This window comes from Myotis yumanensis, unplaced genomic scaffold (assembly GCF_028538775.1).
Source record: "Myotis yumanensis isolate MYYU_CA2020_CCGP unplaced genomic scaffold, mMyoYum1.0.hap1 SCAF_2, whole genome shotgun sequence".
Classification (NCBI taxonomy): Eukaryota; Metazoa; Chordata; class Mammalia; order Chiroptera; family Vespertilionidae; genus Myotis; species Myotis yumanensis.
This window is the reverse complement of record NW_027223753.1, coordinates 163,626,580-163,641,824: the sequence shown is the minus strand read 5'-3', so window position 1 is coordinate 163,641,824 and position 15,245 is coordinate 163,626,580. Positions and strand designations below refer to the sequence as shown.

General features: G+C 36.2%; 1 protein-coding gene across 1 annotated transcript in view; it reads left to right on the top strand.

Annotated features, from left to right (window-relative positions):
- UBXN7 (UBX domain protein 7) overlaps positions 1 to 15,245 on the top strand; it is a 79,696-nt gene that overhangs the window by 45,945 nt on the left and 18,506 nt on the right. Inside the window, exons 4-8 of the mRNA XM_070406471.1 lie at positions 2,802 to 2,867; positions 4,261 to 4,373; positions 10,545 to 10,691; positions 12,915 to 13,005; positions 14,114 to 14,241. Of these exons, the coding sequence (XP_070262572.1) occupies positions 2,802 to 2,867; positions 4,261 to 4,373; positions 10,545 to 10,691; positions 12,915 to 13,005; positions 14,114 to 14,241 (545 nt within the window). The remainder of the gene's footprint in view (positions 1 to 2,801; positions 2,868 to 4,260; positions 4,374 to 10,544; positions 10,692 to 12,914; positions 13,006 to 14,113; positions 14,242 to 15,245) is intronic.

Below are 15,245 nucleotides of genomic sequence, written 5' to 3'. Positions count from 1 at the left end.
CATAGGATTGATGTTTACTTTATAGCAGATGGTCTGGAAGAGCCAGGAAACCACATACTGAAGAGGCAGGCAAGAGTAATGGTTGTAGGGCTAGAGTTAATGTGGCCTTGGGAGTTTCTTGGTTAGACTTAGGATAAATAAGGGGGAAACAGGTTATGAGGCTAAGAAATAAAAGGGGTTGGGTAGAAAACTAGCAATAAGAGGAACTAGTGAGAATCCTTCCTAGTGAGAACTAGGAGATCTAGAGCCTAAGAAAGAGGAGCTAAATTGAAGGTGGGTGGTATGGGGGGAAAAGAGAGAGTGGGAGAGGAGGGAAGGAGGCTTGGGAAGAGAGAGAGAGAGAGAGAAGACTATTAATCAGCCTGCTTTTGGCAATTTAAAAGTAGAAGAAAACTACCTTCATGTACTACCTTACCAATAGTAGGGTGCTGTCTTAGGTAGTTATTCCTAAGATACTCTTACTTCCTTAATTATGCTTAAAATGAATCTGATAATGAGTTTTAAGAAGGCCTTCTTGAGAGAATATATGATTCCTGCTAGAAACATATATTTGACATAGGACCTCTTGATCAAAAATAATTTCAAGATCGAAAAGAATGACATTCCTTGATTCTTTATAAAGTAAGGGAGGGAGGGAAAAATAATGCAATATTTAAATTTTTAAAAATTCAATTTAAATAAATGTAATACAACTAAAATTCAATTTAAATTAAAAAATTCAATATAAAACTAAAACATGAAAGTTTCTTTTTTTTTTTTTTAACCAAATCCCTTTGCTAGAGATACTGTGCTTTTTTTTGTTTTGTTTTGTTAATCCTCACCCGAGGATATTGATTTTTTTTTTTTTTTTTTGTAAGAGAGAGGGAAAGACAGAGAAACATCTATGTGAGAGAAACACATCGATTGGTTGCCTCCTGCACGTGCTCCGACCAGGGCCCTGATCAGGGAGGACCCTGCAACCAAGGTATGTGTCCTTGACCCTTTGGCCCACAGACTAACACTATCCACTGAGCCAAACCGGCTAGGGCGAGATATGGTGCTTTTTAAATATAAATACTGATATATGTATGTGCATAATGATATACAGCCTGATAATGCTTTAAAGGAAAATGAGATTTTTAATGTGTGGTTCTGTATTTTTGTTTTGTTTGTTTGTTTGTTTATTTCTTAATAGTTCTTAGATAGAAAGAATTATCCTATATGATAGCAAACACAGATTGTTGGGAAAGAAGCTTTGACATGGGATAGGGAACTTTTATACTTTCTATCTAGTCTTACTACTAATCACCATTAATTAACATGGAACATTGTTCTGGTTACATGTTGGCCAGGAATGCGATAAGCCAACAATGACTATTACCCATATTGAGAGAGTCATTAAATGTCCTTATTTATTGTAATGTATACAAATGATCTGGCAAATTTTTTTTAGGTTTGAAGACACATATAGGAAGATAACATTTTGACTATTGCTTTTTAGACTTCACCTGTAAAATACAGAGGTATCAGAAGATGGTTCTACTTGCTTTTCTGTTACTAAATCATTGTGTAACTGCAGGGAAAAAATTTTCTTCCAAAATTAAATGTTTTTTGGTATTTATAATTTTACATGTATACCCATTTACTAAGTAGTTTTCAAGTATTATTATTTAGAACTTAGTTACTCAAGTGTTATACCAAAGGGTAGTCAGATCCCTTAGGTCAGCAATTTACAACCTTGTTTATCTCATGGCACACATAAACTGATTACTAAAATTCTGTGGTGCGCCAAAAAATATATTTTTTGCCAATCTGACAAAAAAATAAGTATAGTTTGATTCACACTGGATGGCTATTGTTGTGTTGGCTGTTGTCATTTTTTTGTTTTAAATATATTTTTACTGATTTTAGAAAGGAAGGGAGAGGTAGAGATAGAAACATCAGTGATGAGAAAGAATCATTGATTGGCTGACTCCTGCATGCCCCCTACTGGGGATCGAGCATGTGTCCTGATGGGAATTCGAATTGTGACCTCCTGGTTCATAGATTGACACTCAACCACTGAGCCATACCAGGTGGGCTATTTTTTTTTTTTTTTTGTAATTTTCACCCTAGGATATTTTTCCCATTGATTTTTTTTTTTTTATTTTTAATATTTTTTAGAGAGAGTGAAAGGGAGGGGGAGAGACAGAGAGAGAGAAAAAAACATGGATGAGAGAGAGACACATAGATCGGTTACCTCCCACACACGCCCCGACCAGTGCTGGGGTCAAGCCTGCAACCGAGGTACATGCCCCTGCTTGGAATCAAACCTGAGATCCTTCAGTCCAAGGTCCAACACTCTAATCGCTGAGCAAAACTGGCTAGGGCTATTGTTATCATTTGACAATCTAAGGGAAAAGAGGTTAGTGCCCCTCACTAAATAGTCAGGCATTGCATGTTTTAAAAATTCTTGTGACACACTGGTTGAAAATCACTGCTTTAGGCTAACCTGAATTAGATATTGGCAACATTTGCAACTTCATTTCCATGGGAGTCATCCGCAAAATCTTCATTTTTGTCTTTTACACAGGTTTGGTCAAGTCTCTTTAACAGGACCTTAATTTTCTCATTTGTAAAACAAAATCATTGGGCTGAAGATGGTTGAGTTAATTCTGTATGAATTATTTGAAGGTTTTTAAAACACTTCAGTTTTTTTGAAGGGGGACACCATTATGAATCTATGAGTGTTTTAAACAAATATGTATAGATAAGGAAGTTTTTAGAATTGTTTCAAAATTAATGTTTAAATTTTTGTATAATTCTATTTTTACCCCTTAAAGCTCCTAAAAGACGGCGGCCTGCACGTTCAATATTTGATGGTTTTCGGGATTTTCAAACTGAAACTAGTAGGTATCTATGAATCAGTTTATCCTCCCTCTGTCCGTCTGTCTCCTTGTCTTCCCCTCCTTTCCTTTTCCCTCTCCCACACATAAAACCACAATGTGGAAAAGTTCCTATACACTCCCTAACAGGTCAAGTTCTTAGTTTCATTTATATACTTTTTTTTTTTTAATTTTAGGGAGAGAGAGATGAAAACATCAATGATGAGAGAGAATCATTGATTGGCTGCCTCCTGCTCACCCCCTACTGGAGATTGAGCCCACAACCCAGGCATGTGCCCTTGATTGGAATCGAACCCAGGACCCTTCGGTTCGCAGGCTGACACTTTATCCACTGAGCCAAACTGGCTAGTCTATGTACTTTTTCTTAAAAAGAAAAAGATGATTAATATGAGGTCTAATTACTTTGAAGAATCACCTTATTTTAAAAGTAAAATTATGAATTCAGTCTGTGATTGTTTTTCCAGAACTGATTTGTTTTAAATTTTAAACTACTTGGTGATGGAAGAAGAATAAGAAAGATGGAGATAATGTAAAAATTTAGGTAATGTACAAACTTAATGAGCTTTTGAATAAGCACTCAAATACTGACTATAATAAAGTAAAAAACTGATTACCCTCAAGATTCTAGTATCTGTCAATGAACACAATGGGGAATTGAAAAATAGAAGAAAAAGCCACACCCAAAGCAGCCAGTATTAACATTTTGGCTACAGTTGTTTAAAATGGGTTTATATATTTCTGTGGAGTAAGTTAGAATGAGAATCTTGACTTTACACTTTTAGAGGAATTAGTACTGATTTAGCAATGGAACTGTAAAGAAAAGGACAGTTACGTTTGAGAGAATATATGAGAAATTCTTGGACCATGTTTGATTTTGTAGTTGATTTATAATGAGCTCATTGAAGCACAAGTAGGTCTCGTAACTTTGGAGAGTGTTGAAGGGAAACCCAAACTGACTCAGGTTATCCAGGGAATCCTGTACCCTGCCAGGAGAGGGTGATAGCAGTGTCATTCTTGCTATTGCCAGAAACTTTGAAGATTGGGAATATAGCTGGAAACTACAGGTAAATTAAGATTACTTTTAGAACTAGATAAATGGAGTTGAAAGTTTCCTCCTATACTAAAGTTAGTTTTGAATACGTGAAGGAAATATTTTGATTGTGAGACTAATATAAATTTCTGCTTTTATTCTTATCTTTTGGTAGAAAGCCACCACTAAGTTTTAAGACTCCCTCCCTACCTTGCTTTGTATTTTTTTCAGAATTAGCATTTTATATTTGCATTTTGAGGTCAAGCACATTGTTCAGTAATTCTTGCAATTGATACATGTTTTTTATATTGTTAGATTTGTTCCTTTTATGGTTAGTTGAAACTTCCTCATCCTTCTGTGTTTCAGTTCGGCAAGAACAAGAGTTAAGAAATGGAGGAGCCATAGATAAGAAACTAACTACCCTGGCAGATCTGTTCCGGCCACCCATTGATTTGATGCATAAAGGCAGCTTTGAAACAGTAAGTAGTTGGAAATTCTAAGCTCTAGTTATGAATTCTTCTGCGTTTTCAATGCCATTTTTTTTCTTTCTAAGAGAAAAAAAGTTTTCAGCATACTGTATAGAGAATTGGCATCCTAATAAGTATAACATGAGAGATACCTAAAAGGTTACATTAATTTATGTTTGTATCAGCAGTATATGAGATTGCTTAATGAAAGCATTTTATTACCCTGTGTGATGGTATTTTAGAATCTATGCCATTTTGATAGTTCTTTTATTATCTTACTTTTTAAGTTTACATATCTTTGATTACTACTGAGAATAGTGTGCATGTGTTTGTTGGCTATTTGTGAATTGTTTGTAGGTATCTTTTGCCCACATTTCTAGGAGGTTCTTAGTGTATTTTAAAAAATATATATTTTTATTGATTTCAGAGAGGAAGGGAGAGGGGAAAGAGACATAGAAACATCAATGATGAGAGAGAATCATTGATCGGCTGCCTCCTGCACAACCCTTCAGTCTGCAGGCTGACGCTCTATCCACTGAGCCAAACCAGCAAGGGCAGTGTATTTTAAAAGAATATCTCTGTAGTTGCAGAATACATTCTGACTTACTTCTTGGCTTTAACTTGGTTAATGCCAAAGAAAAACTTCCCAGAGCAAGTTCATTTGATTATTTGCTGAATTATAAGCTTAATAAGGGCAGGGAGAATATGCATTGTTTTATTTTGGTAAATCTTGGGACCTAGTATCTGGCATTTAATAGGACCTAGTATTTGTTAAATGACGAAATTTAGTTAGGATTTTAAATATTCTTCTGTTGAGGTGTTCAAACAGCTTGCTTTTTGTGTATTGAGGAGCTTGTTAATGCTCTTTTGCATTAGAATGGCATTTGCATTGATGTAAATCAATTAGGTTTAAGATTAAGTCTTACCTGTTAGAATAAAGTAAGCCAAACAATAACCACAAAAATGATGTTGGTAGCTACAGCTATATATTTGAAAGAATTATGATTGTTTAAAAAAAATTTTTTTCCTTGACATACTCTTAACACTAGCCTAGATGAAGTATTTAGGGTAAGAAATTTAACCATTAAGCTTGCTCTTCTGTTTTAATTTTCTGAATTGTAAAACCTGAAAGTGTTTGGCTACATGTAACAGAAGATCCAAATGATGGTGATTGGACCAAACAAAGGTTTCTTTTGCCCAGCTGGTGTGGCTTAGTGGTTGAGCGTCAACCCATGAATCAGGAGGTCATGGTTTGATTTCTGGTCAGGACACATGCCTAGGCTGCAGGCTCAACCCCCAGTGGAGGTGGGGGGGAGGGGCAGTGCAGGAGGCAGCTGATCAATTATTCTCATCATTGATGTTTCTCTCTCTCTCTCTTTCCCTCTCCCCTCCTCTCTCTGAAATCAATGAAAACATCTTTTTTTAAAAGGGTTTCTTGCCCTAGCTGGTTTGGCTCAATGGATGGAGTGTCTGCGGACTAAAGGGTCCTGGGTTTGATTCTGGTCAAGGGTACTTACCTTGGTTACAGGCTCCCCCTTGGCCCGGGCCCTCAATGCAGCCAATCGATGTGTTTCTCTCACATCCATATTTCTCTCTGTCTTTCCCTCTCTCTTCCGCTCTCTCTCTCTCTCTCTCTCTCTAAAAAAAAAAAAAGAAGATAAATGGAAAAAATATCCTCTGGTGAGGATTAAAAAAAAAGAAGATTTCTTTTTGTCATCTAAAAAAGTCTAGAGTTGAGGGAGTCTTTGGTGTTTATCAGCTCACATATGTCAGGTTAGATACCTCCTCAGTTTTCTTCATCCTTCCTTCATGATCTTAACATGGCAGCTGCCTATACTTTCTAGTGTTCCAGGCGCTTGTCTGCCTATCCTTTCTAATGTTCTGGTGATAATATAGCCACTGAGAGAGAGTAGCAGCAATGTGAAAGACAAAAATGATCTGAGTTTGTTTTGACATGTTTTCCTTTTCATTAGCTTTTGAGTTGCTCTAGGGCTTAATAAATAACTCTGTGCTTGATTTAATCTCGTCACTTTGGGCTCATAAAAAGCAGTTACTCTGATGCTTGTTCATTGAAGTAAACCGAATCTTTTTTGAAATTGCTGTCTGATTTTTTGTTCATTTTTTTAAAGTTACATAACCTTTTTTCTTTGTATTTCTTGACCTGCATTGTTTGCAATAATCTATTCATATCTTCACTAATACTAAAGTTTATCATTTATGAGTCTTTAAATGACATTAACACTCCCAGAAAAAATAGGCATTTCGTTATAATTAATGATATATCTATTAGTTTTATATAAATTAGGGAGGTCACATGCAAAATTAAGTCATTGATGTTTAGAGAGGTGAATGTTAAAAATTATACGGACTCTCTTTGGTTGCTCTGGCAGGGCCCATAGGTTTGGGCACAATATTAGATGTAGCTCTGAGCCATAGTTTTACAGGTTTAGAAACTAGACTTTCTTAGTGTATCTAGAGGTAGACCATATTCAAAGGTTCTTAAGAGACTGATTAATTTACTCGTTCTTTAATATTTATCGAGGCCTCCTTTTGTAAGGCCTTGTTCTAGGTAATAGGGATTATATTTTTTGGGGTAGATTTTACTGCATGTGAGAGAGACCAGGAAGGAAACAAATAGTAGCTTAAACTAGAAAGAAGTCCAGGCTATTAGGATGGTTCTGCTCTGTGAAGTTACTAGCAGTGCAAGTTTTGTCTTTTTCTTCTATTTCCTAGGTCTTGCTTGCCTTTGTCCATATGATTCAAGGGGGCTTACCACCATGTTTGCTTTCTAGCCAGAATGAAGGAGGGAGGGGGCTGAGAAAGGTATACCTTTTCCCTTTAAAGGCACAACCTAGAAGTTGCTCACATCCCATTGACCAAAACTTGGTAATATGGTTACACCTACTGCAAGGGACGTTAGGAAATCCAGGTGCTTAGAAGAAAATGGATATCTGGAGCCTATAAGCAGTTTCTCCCCGGGAGATAGTGGTAAGCACATTACACAAAGTCCTTGCCATCAAAGATTTATAATCAAGAGAGAGAAACAGACTATAAACAAATAAAAATCAAATGTTTATACATATATGTAAAACGTTTCGTGTGTGTGTATGTATATACAATATAGAGAGATAGGGTGTAATTTCAGGTTATAGTATGTAGTGGGAGAAAATAAACAAAATAGAATAAGGGACCCAGTCGGCGTGGCTCAGTGGTTGATTCCCAGTCAGGGCACATGTCCAGGTTTCGGGCTGGATCCCTAGTGTGGGGTGTACAGGAGGGCCACCGATCATTGATTCCTTTTCATTATTGATGTTTCTGTCTCTTTCTCCCTCTCCCTTCCCCTCTGAAATCAATAAAAAAATATTTTAAAAAATAGAATAAGGGAAGGAGAGGGCAATTTTTTTGTTTGTTTAGAGCCACTAAGATGCATGTATACTTAACAAGCAAAATTAAAAGCAGGGTTGATTTCATAGGTTTCACATATGTTTGTAACTGTGAGGAGAGAAGACTGTTTTAGATAGGAAGATCAAGGAAGATTCTGAAGGATGAGATTTGAGTAGAAACCTGAGTGAAGTGAAGGAATGTGAACCATAGGAATGTCAGGGAAACAGCAGATAGTAAGGCTAAAAAGGGTGTATTTCTGGTACAGCCAAGGAATCAGTATAGCTGTAGCTGAGTGACCCACTTAGGATGAATGATCTGACCTAGGCAAGGGAACATGTAGCTTGTAAGTTCCATGAACACAGGAACTTTGTTTTATTTGTCATTGTATTCAATGCCTAGAAGAGCTTTTGGCACATAATTGGCCCTCAATAAATCTTTCTTAAATGATTGAATGGCATAATCTGGAGTATATGGTACAGAATCAGAATAATTTCCATAATAGTCCTTATTTTCATTATAAATGCATATTTATTTGTTATCATTTAATTCACATGTACTTAGTTGTAATTACTAAGAATACTTTGTTAATTTTAAAAGTCCTGCTAGTAAGTAAAAATATTTTAGCTAAAAATATAAAGAACCAATTCAGTAACAAAATTTGTAAGATAAACTTTTTAAAAATAAACTTTATTCATAGCTTATATTTAGTTTTATTCAAAGTTGGCAAATATAGCAAACCAGTGGGGGGAAAAATAAAATCACAATTTCCATTAAAAAGTACTGTGCATATTTTAATATATTTTCATCTTGACTTTATGTTTATCTATTATTGAAACAAATATCTTTTCCTTTGTATTTTTTTAAAATGTATTTTTATTGATTTCAGAGAGGAAGGGAGAGGGAAAGAAACATCAATGATGAGAGAGAATCACTGATCGGCTGCCTCCTGTACAACCCCCCACTTGGGATCATGCCCACAACCCCAGCATGTGCCCTTGAATTGGACCCAGGATACTTCAGTCTGCAGGTCGATGCTGTATCCACCGAGCCAAACCAGCTAGGGCTATTCTTTTTTTCTTCTTACTTTACTGATCTGTCTGGGACTGGTAGAGATACTCTCTCACTGTTTCCCCCTTGAAACAGATAAGTCATATCACATATGTCTCTATTTGATGTAGCCACACTTGTCCTTGGGTCTTCATAAAATGGCTTTTGAATGTTGATTCTGAACAGTCTAATAGATTTCAAGAGGGAAGGTTCATCATTTGTGTAAGACTCTCTTATATTCCCTCTAAACATTGTTGCTTTGCATAAAATTCATGTCTTTGGGCCTTACCTTCCAGCAGTAATTTCTTAACAGCATCTTCAGTTTCTTGTACTGATTAATATAAGGTTTCTCCCCAGTGTATGCTTCATGAAGGCAGGGGTTTTTGTGTTTTGGTAACTGCTCTAATTCCAGCATCTATAGCTATACCTGAAACATGATAGGTATCAGTAAGTTTATTTGTTGAATGAATGAATCTGAATTAAAGCATAAATGTGAATAAATGAACTTTTAAAATCAAAAGCAAATGACTGTCCATCAGTTTTAAACTCTTGACTTTTTTTTCTTCTCCATGTTGTAGTTTTAGGCAGACTTATGTACATTTACCCTGTTACAGAAATGTGTGTTAAATTTTTCCCCTCTCCAATACTTTTTCTTCAGTTAAGGCATATAAGTATACATTTATCACTCATTGGATTTGATAAATGATGCATGCTATAGGTAAGGAAGTAAGTTGAACACTTACTTTCTAGGAGTAAGGAACAATTTTATTATATTTATATATTTTAAAATAAGCTTTTCACCAGGTAATACAGCTTTCTGGCTCAATACAGGTATTCCTTTTTGAACTTGAGTTTTCACCTGTGGAATCAAAATTAAATATTAGAAAATGATTTTTTTCTGGAGGATTCATACCAAAAAATAGGATAACAGTTATCTGTAAGACTGTGTAAACCTTCTTAAAGCAGAAGACAGTCTTACATTGTCCAATACCTCCAAAATGATGTATGTTTTTCAACTGTTAACAACCTGAGTTAATTGAAGATCTGTGTTAATCTGGTATGGGAAATAATATTGTTCCAAGACAAAATTACTCAAAACTATCACTCTCATTTCATTGTTCCTATACAAAGGTTTAAGGAAGCATTTGTTTGCTCATTTGCTTTTCTGCCAATCTTTGTATTCAGCAACTTTTTAGGTTTTTATGGTGATGACAAACTATTAGGCAAAAAGTACATACTCATGATTAATATTTGTGCTATAAATTCGGGGGGGGGGGTCTTTTAAAAATCATTCTGAAACATTCTTTGATCCTATAATCTCATTTTTTGAAATCTCCTAGGAAAACAACCCTAAGAGAAAAAACCCTTAGCAGCTTTTACAGAAATATTTAGGGTGATCCTATAAAATAGTACATGCCTAATAGGGGTTGAGAGAGATAATGTGATAGAATTATGTGACTTGACCATAAGTTTGTATAATTTTTTTCAGATGTTTAAATGTACAAAAGTCCAGCCATTATAACAATAACAGTTTATTTAAATTTGAAAAATGCGTGAAAATGGTCAGTATAATTATATATATCTATGCAAATTAATGTAAACAATGTATATATACCAAAAACTCTAGATGTTATACTTGAGGGGAAAAACTTAGTATTTAAATGAAAAGATAACAGTTTCTGAACTCTGAAACATATCAGTTACCAAGGAGAAATTATTTCTAACAGGTGTTGTGTAACTTTACTCTTATAGGCCAAAGAGTGTGGGCAGATGCAAAATAAGTGGTTGATGATAAACATCCAAAATGTACAAGACTTTGCATGCCAGTGCCTCAACCGTGATGTATGGAGCAATGATGCTGTGAAGAATATTATCCGGGAACATTTCATTTTCTGGCAGGTGAGGAGAGTTAAAGTTTTAGTAGCATTTTACTTTTGTAGTATGGGATGTTGAGAAGGAGGAATTCAGTAATAAACTGGAAAAATTTTAATAACTGAGTTAAATTATGATATATGAAAAGGTAAAACCACCCATAATGGCTGAAATAGTAAGGACAAGTGAAAATTAGGGCAGCAATGAAGAACTCTCGAGGGAAGGAAAGAAAGAACCAAGCTGCGTAACTATATAATATTCATATCTCAGATGAGCTTAAATATCTTGATAGAGTTCACAACTGTACTATTCAATCCTGTATAATAAAAGGCTAATATGCAATTAACTGAATGGTGGAGCAACCAGTTGCTATGACGTGCACTGACCACCAAGGGACAGACGCTCAATGCAGGAGCTGCCCCTTGGTGGTCAGTGCACTCCCGCAGGGGAGCGCCTCTCAACCAGAAGCCGGGCTCACGGCTGGCGAGTGCAGTGGCGGTGGCAGGAGCCTCTGCCTTCAGTTGGACATCCCCCAAGGGCTTGAAGAGGGTGCAAGAGGGCTGCAGACCAGGCTGAGGGACCCCGCCCCCGAGTACACGAATTTCGTGCACTGGGTCTCTAGTTCTATATAATAAAACCCTAATATGCAAATCGACTGGTCACTATGACGTGCACTGACCACCAGGGGGCAGATGCTCAATTCAGGAGCTGCCCCCTGGTGGTCAGTGCGCTCCCATGGGGAGCGCCACTTAGCCAGAATCCGGGCTCACCGCTGGCGAGCACAGTGGCAGTGGCAGTGGCAGGAGGTAAGGAGCAAGGGGTCCCAGACTGCTAGAAACCCGGCCTGCGAGAGGGATGTCTGAGTGCCGGCAGGGGTCCCAGTCTCCTTGCAGTTAGGATACAGGCATGTGACCTAAAACCTGGGTTTAGAAGTAAACAATGTGAATATGTAGCAGTGAGGGGGGAACTGATTTAGCAAGCCCCAGTGCATGAATCTTGTGCACCAGGCCTCTAGTAGGAATATAATGTGAGCCACATATTTAATTAAAAATGCTCTAGTAGCCACATTTTAAAAGGTCAAAAGAAACAGGTGAAATTAATTTTAATGTTTTTAAATCAATATATCTAATATCAAACTAATATTAAAATCTTAATGAGATGTTTTGATTTTTGTGTGTGTATGTTTGAAGTCTCCAAGATGTGGTGTGTGTATATTTTATACGTATGGAACCGCTCAGTTCAGACCAGCCATGTTTCAAGTACTTCAATAACACATGTATTGGTTGTTATAATTGACAGTGTGAATGTAGAAGATCTTGAGTAATGGAAAAACATTTGACTAAGATTTGGATTTTAGCTTGAGTTTTGTACTTTTTATGTATATTTCTTAGTATTGTCACTTAATCTTGCTGATTCTGTTTTCTTTTTATGTAAATTATCAAGCTAAGGTTAGATAATCTTGTTCAAATTTTTTATTTTTTTATGAAAAATTATAGAAAATAACATCTGAATGAACTTAATTTTTTCCACTATAAGATATGCTGTTAATGTTATTAATTTATTCATTCATGTTTTACAGGTCCCCTAAATTCAGTATTTTTTCTGAATGGTAAACTTTTCTTCTACAACTATTTTTTTTAATATGTTTTTATTGATTTTTTTTTTTTTTTAAATAGAGAGAGTGGAAGGGAGAGGGGTAGAGAGATAGAAACATCAATGAGAGAGGAGCATCATCGTTTGGCTGCCTCCTGCACACTCCCTACTGGGGATAGAGCCCACAACCCGGGCATGTGCCCTATCGGGTAATTGAATCAGCGATCTGTTGGTTCTGGGTCAACACTCAACTGCCGAGCCACACAAGCTGGGCTCTTCCGCAACTATTGGTTGAGCATCTCTTTGACTAGCACTATGCTAGCCACTCAAGTTTATCATCTCAATATGTAGTGACTTATTAAGATGTTTATGATAGAGTTTGGAATAATATAGGTGGACAGATAACTTGATCAGAAAGAGCAGTATCTCTTCTGAACTGGAAAGGAAGGAAAAATGGATTGATATATGTTTCCATGGGGGCTGAGGACAGGAAGTTGAGGTAGTTCACACCAGATTACCTTCATTTTTCTCTTTAATGTAGGAATGAATCCTAACATATACTAAAGGTGTATTTGGAGAATTGTTGTTGGTATATAACAAGGATACAGTTGATACTTTTTTAGAGGTTGACTTTTTTTTATATCAATGATTTAACAGGTTTATCATGACAGTGAGGAAGGTCAGAGATACATACAATTTTATAAGCTAGGGGATTTCCCCTATGTTTCCATCTTGGATCCACGGACAGGTAATATTTATTTTATATCAGCTTACAGCAATTGACATATGACTTATTTTTCAATTACCTAAATATTTTATCTTTAATATTTGACTGGATTCAGTTTCAGAATTCTTTGTAATAACTTAGGTGAAGGGTTTTTATTCATGTCCTTTAGAATTATTTAAACATCTATTAAAATATGTTAGGGAGTCAGTCTGTTTCTGACAATTTGGGGGAATGATTGTATTTTATATTTGTGCAGCTCTGTACTTTCTAAAACTAATATTTTATCTTGTCATATTTTAAGGGGTCCCCTTGGGTTTTCTGTTATTAAAATATTAAGATTGTTCAGGTACTGGTTGTAATCCCACCAGAGAAGCAGAGGGTAGAACTGGTTTTATTATTAATGAATTTTTATCAAGATTTTGCTTCATTTGAATCTCTTCTTTCTAAATGCCAATAAATGATATTAGCAGATAAAGAAGTTGCCAGTTGGCTAGGAATCTTAGGTTGGCTATAATTGATGAATTCTTTGGGTTATGAAAACGCTATGTAATTTAAACTGGGAAGGGTGGGTGAAAGGTTAACATGGTGGTACTTGGGCAGGCTAAGTAGCCATCTCAGACAGTGGATAAAGACAAATTGAATTTATTTAAGAAAAGGGGTGGGGGAAGGGATATCCAAAGGGAAGGGCTGCATAGCACTGAGCCAAGGAGATATTGGGTGATGATGTCTGCCCCAGGAGCTGGAGTTTCATCGTTATATGCAGTCACTGGTGGGACGCTCTTGTCGTCAGTGTGTGTGGGCTGAGTTGGTGGGCTTGGAATGTGGATATGCAATCAGGCGTTTTTAGGACAGTTTTAATTCCTTATATAGTCTGATTCCTGGTGTCCAGCAAATTTTCCTGGTCTTTGTCCTCCTGAGGCGGGAAGCTTGGACAAGTTCTTGCTCTTTGTTTTCCTGTGGCAGGAAGCTTACAAATGGCCATTGAGGACTACATTGCCCTGAGTCCTAACAGTGGGAATATGTGTTCCTAAAATTTTAATTATGCAAATGCCAAAAAAATACTTAATGAGAATGTTGAGAAGGCATGTTGATTTTATTATATTTATATATGACGTTTTTTAATTTTTAGGTCAGAAGCTAGTAGAGTGGCACCAGTTAGACGTATCTTCTTTCTTGGACCAAGTGACGGGATTTCTGGGTGAACATGGGCAACTGGATGGACTTTCTAGCAGTCCCCCCAAAAAATGTGCCCGTTCAGTAAGTATGAATAAGAAGTGATGATGGGCAATTAAATGTAATTGTATATAGATGTCTTGTGTAAAATGTTTGAGGTTAAGATCTTAAAGATATTAATGTAAGTATTGGACAGTTATAATTTGTGGCTCTACATCATCTTAGATGCCCTTCTTATATTTTGATAATTTCCCACATACGGATTCTGTCTTCTCAGTAAAATCATACGATTCATACTCCCAGTCTCCCTTGCAGTTAGGATACAGGCATGTGACCTAAGACCTGGGTTTAGAAGTAAGCAATGTGAATATGTAGCAGTGAGGAGGGGAACTGATTTAGCAAGCCCCGATGGTGGAGTAATCCACTTCTTTCAAAGGCAGCATTGCCAGGTCTAAGCAGCAGTAAAAAAAAATAATGGTATTTTTGCTAGAAAACTCTCCTGGTATAGGTGGTCATTATTACTAATTATATAGCTTTAGGACCTCTCTCTCTAGCCCACCTTGAGATTACTTCTATACTTATTTTCTATAATATGCTATTATTATATGCTATTTGATAATTGGTCTAAATATTAATTGGAAATCATAGACCTACAAAGATACCAGAATTTCACATTGGTTGTAGGAGCTGTTAGGGTTTGATTGTCAGTGAGGATAAAATTAGTTTTAGAAGATAAGACTTCAATAGTCCATATCATGCAGTGATGAAAGTTACTTAACTAATCACATAGAATAAAGTACCCATTTAATAAAAGACTATATGGATACTTGCAAAGCGGGGGTATAGAATCCCCCTCCCCTCAATTATTCAGACACAACAGAGCAGAACTAAAACATTGTTTCACTTTTATCTATAGACTCTTTCTTTGTTTTTTTTTCATTGCTAAGAGAAGTTTTACTTACCTATAATTCTTTTTTAAGGCATTAAAAAATCCAGAGTTTCTATAATTGTCCTAAGAGAGGTTCTTATCTTTTGCAGTCATAAGGCTGATATTGTAAAAAACCAGAGCCTGAGTTTGTGAGTTACTG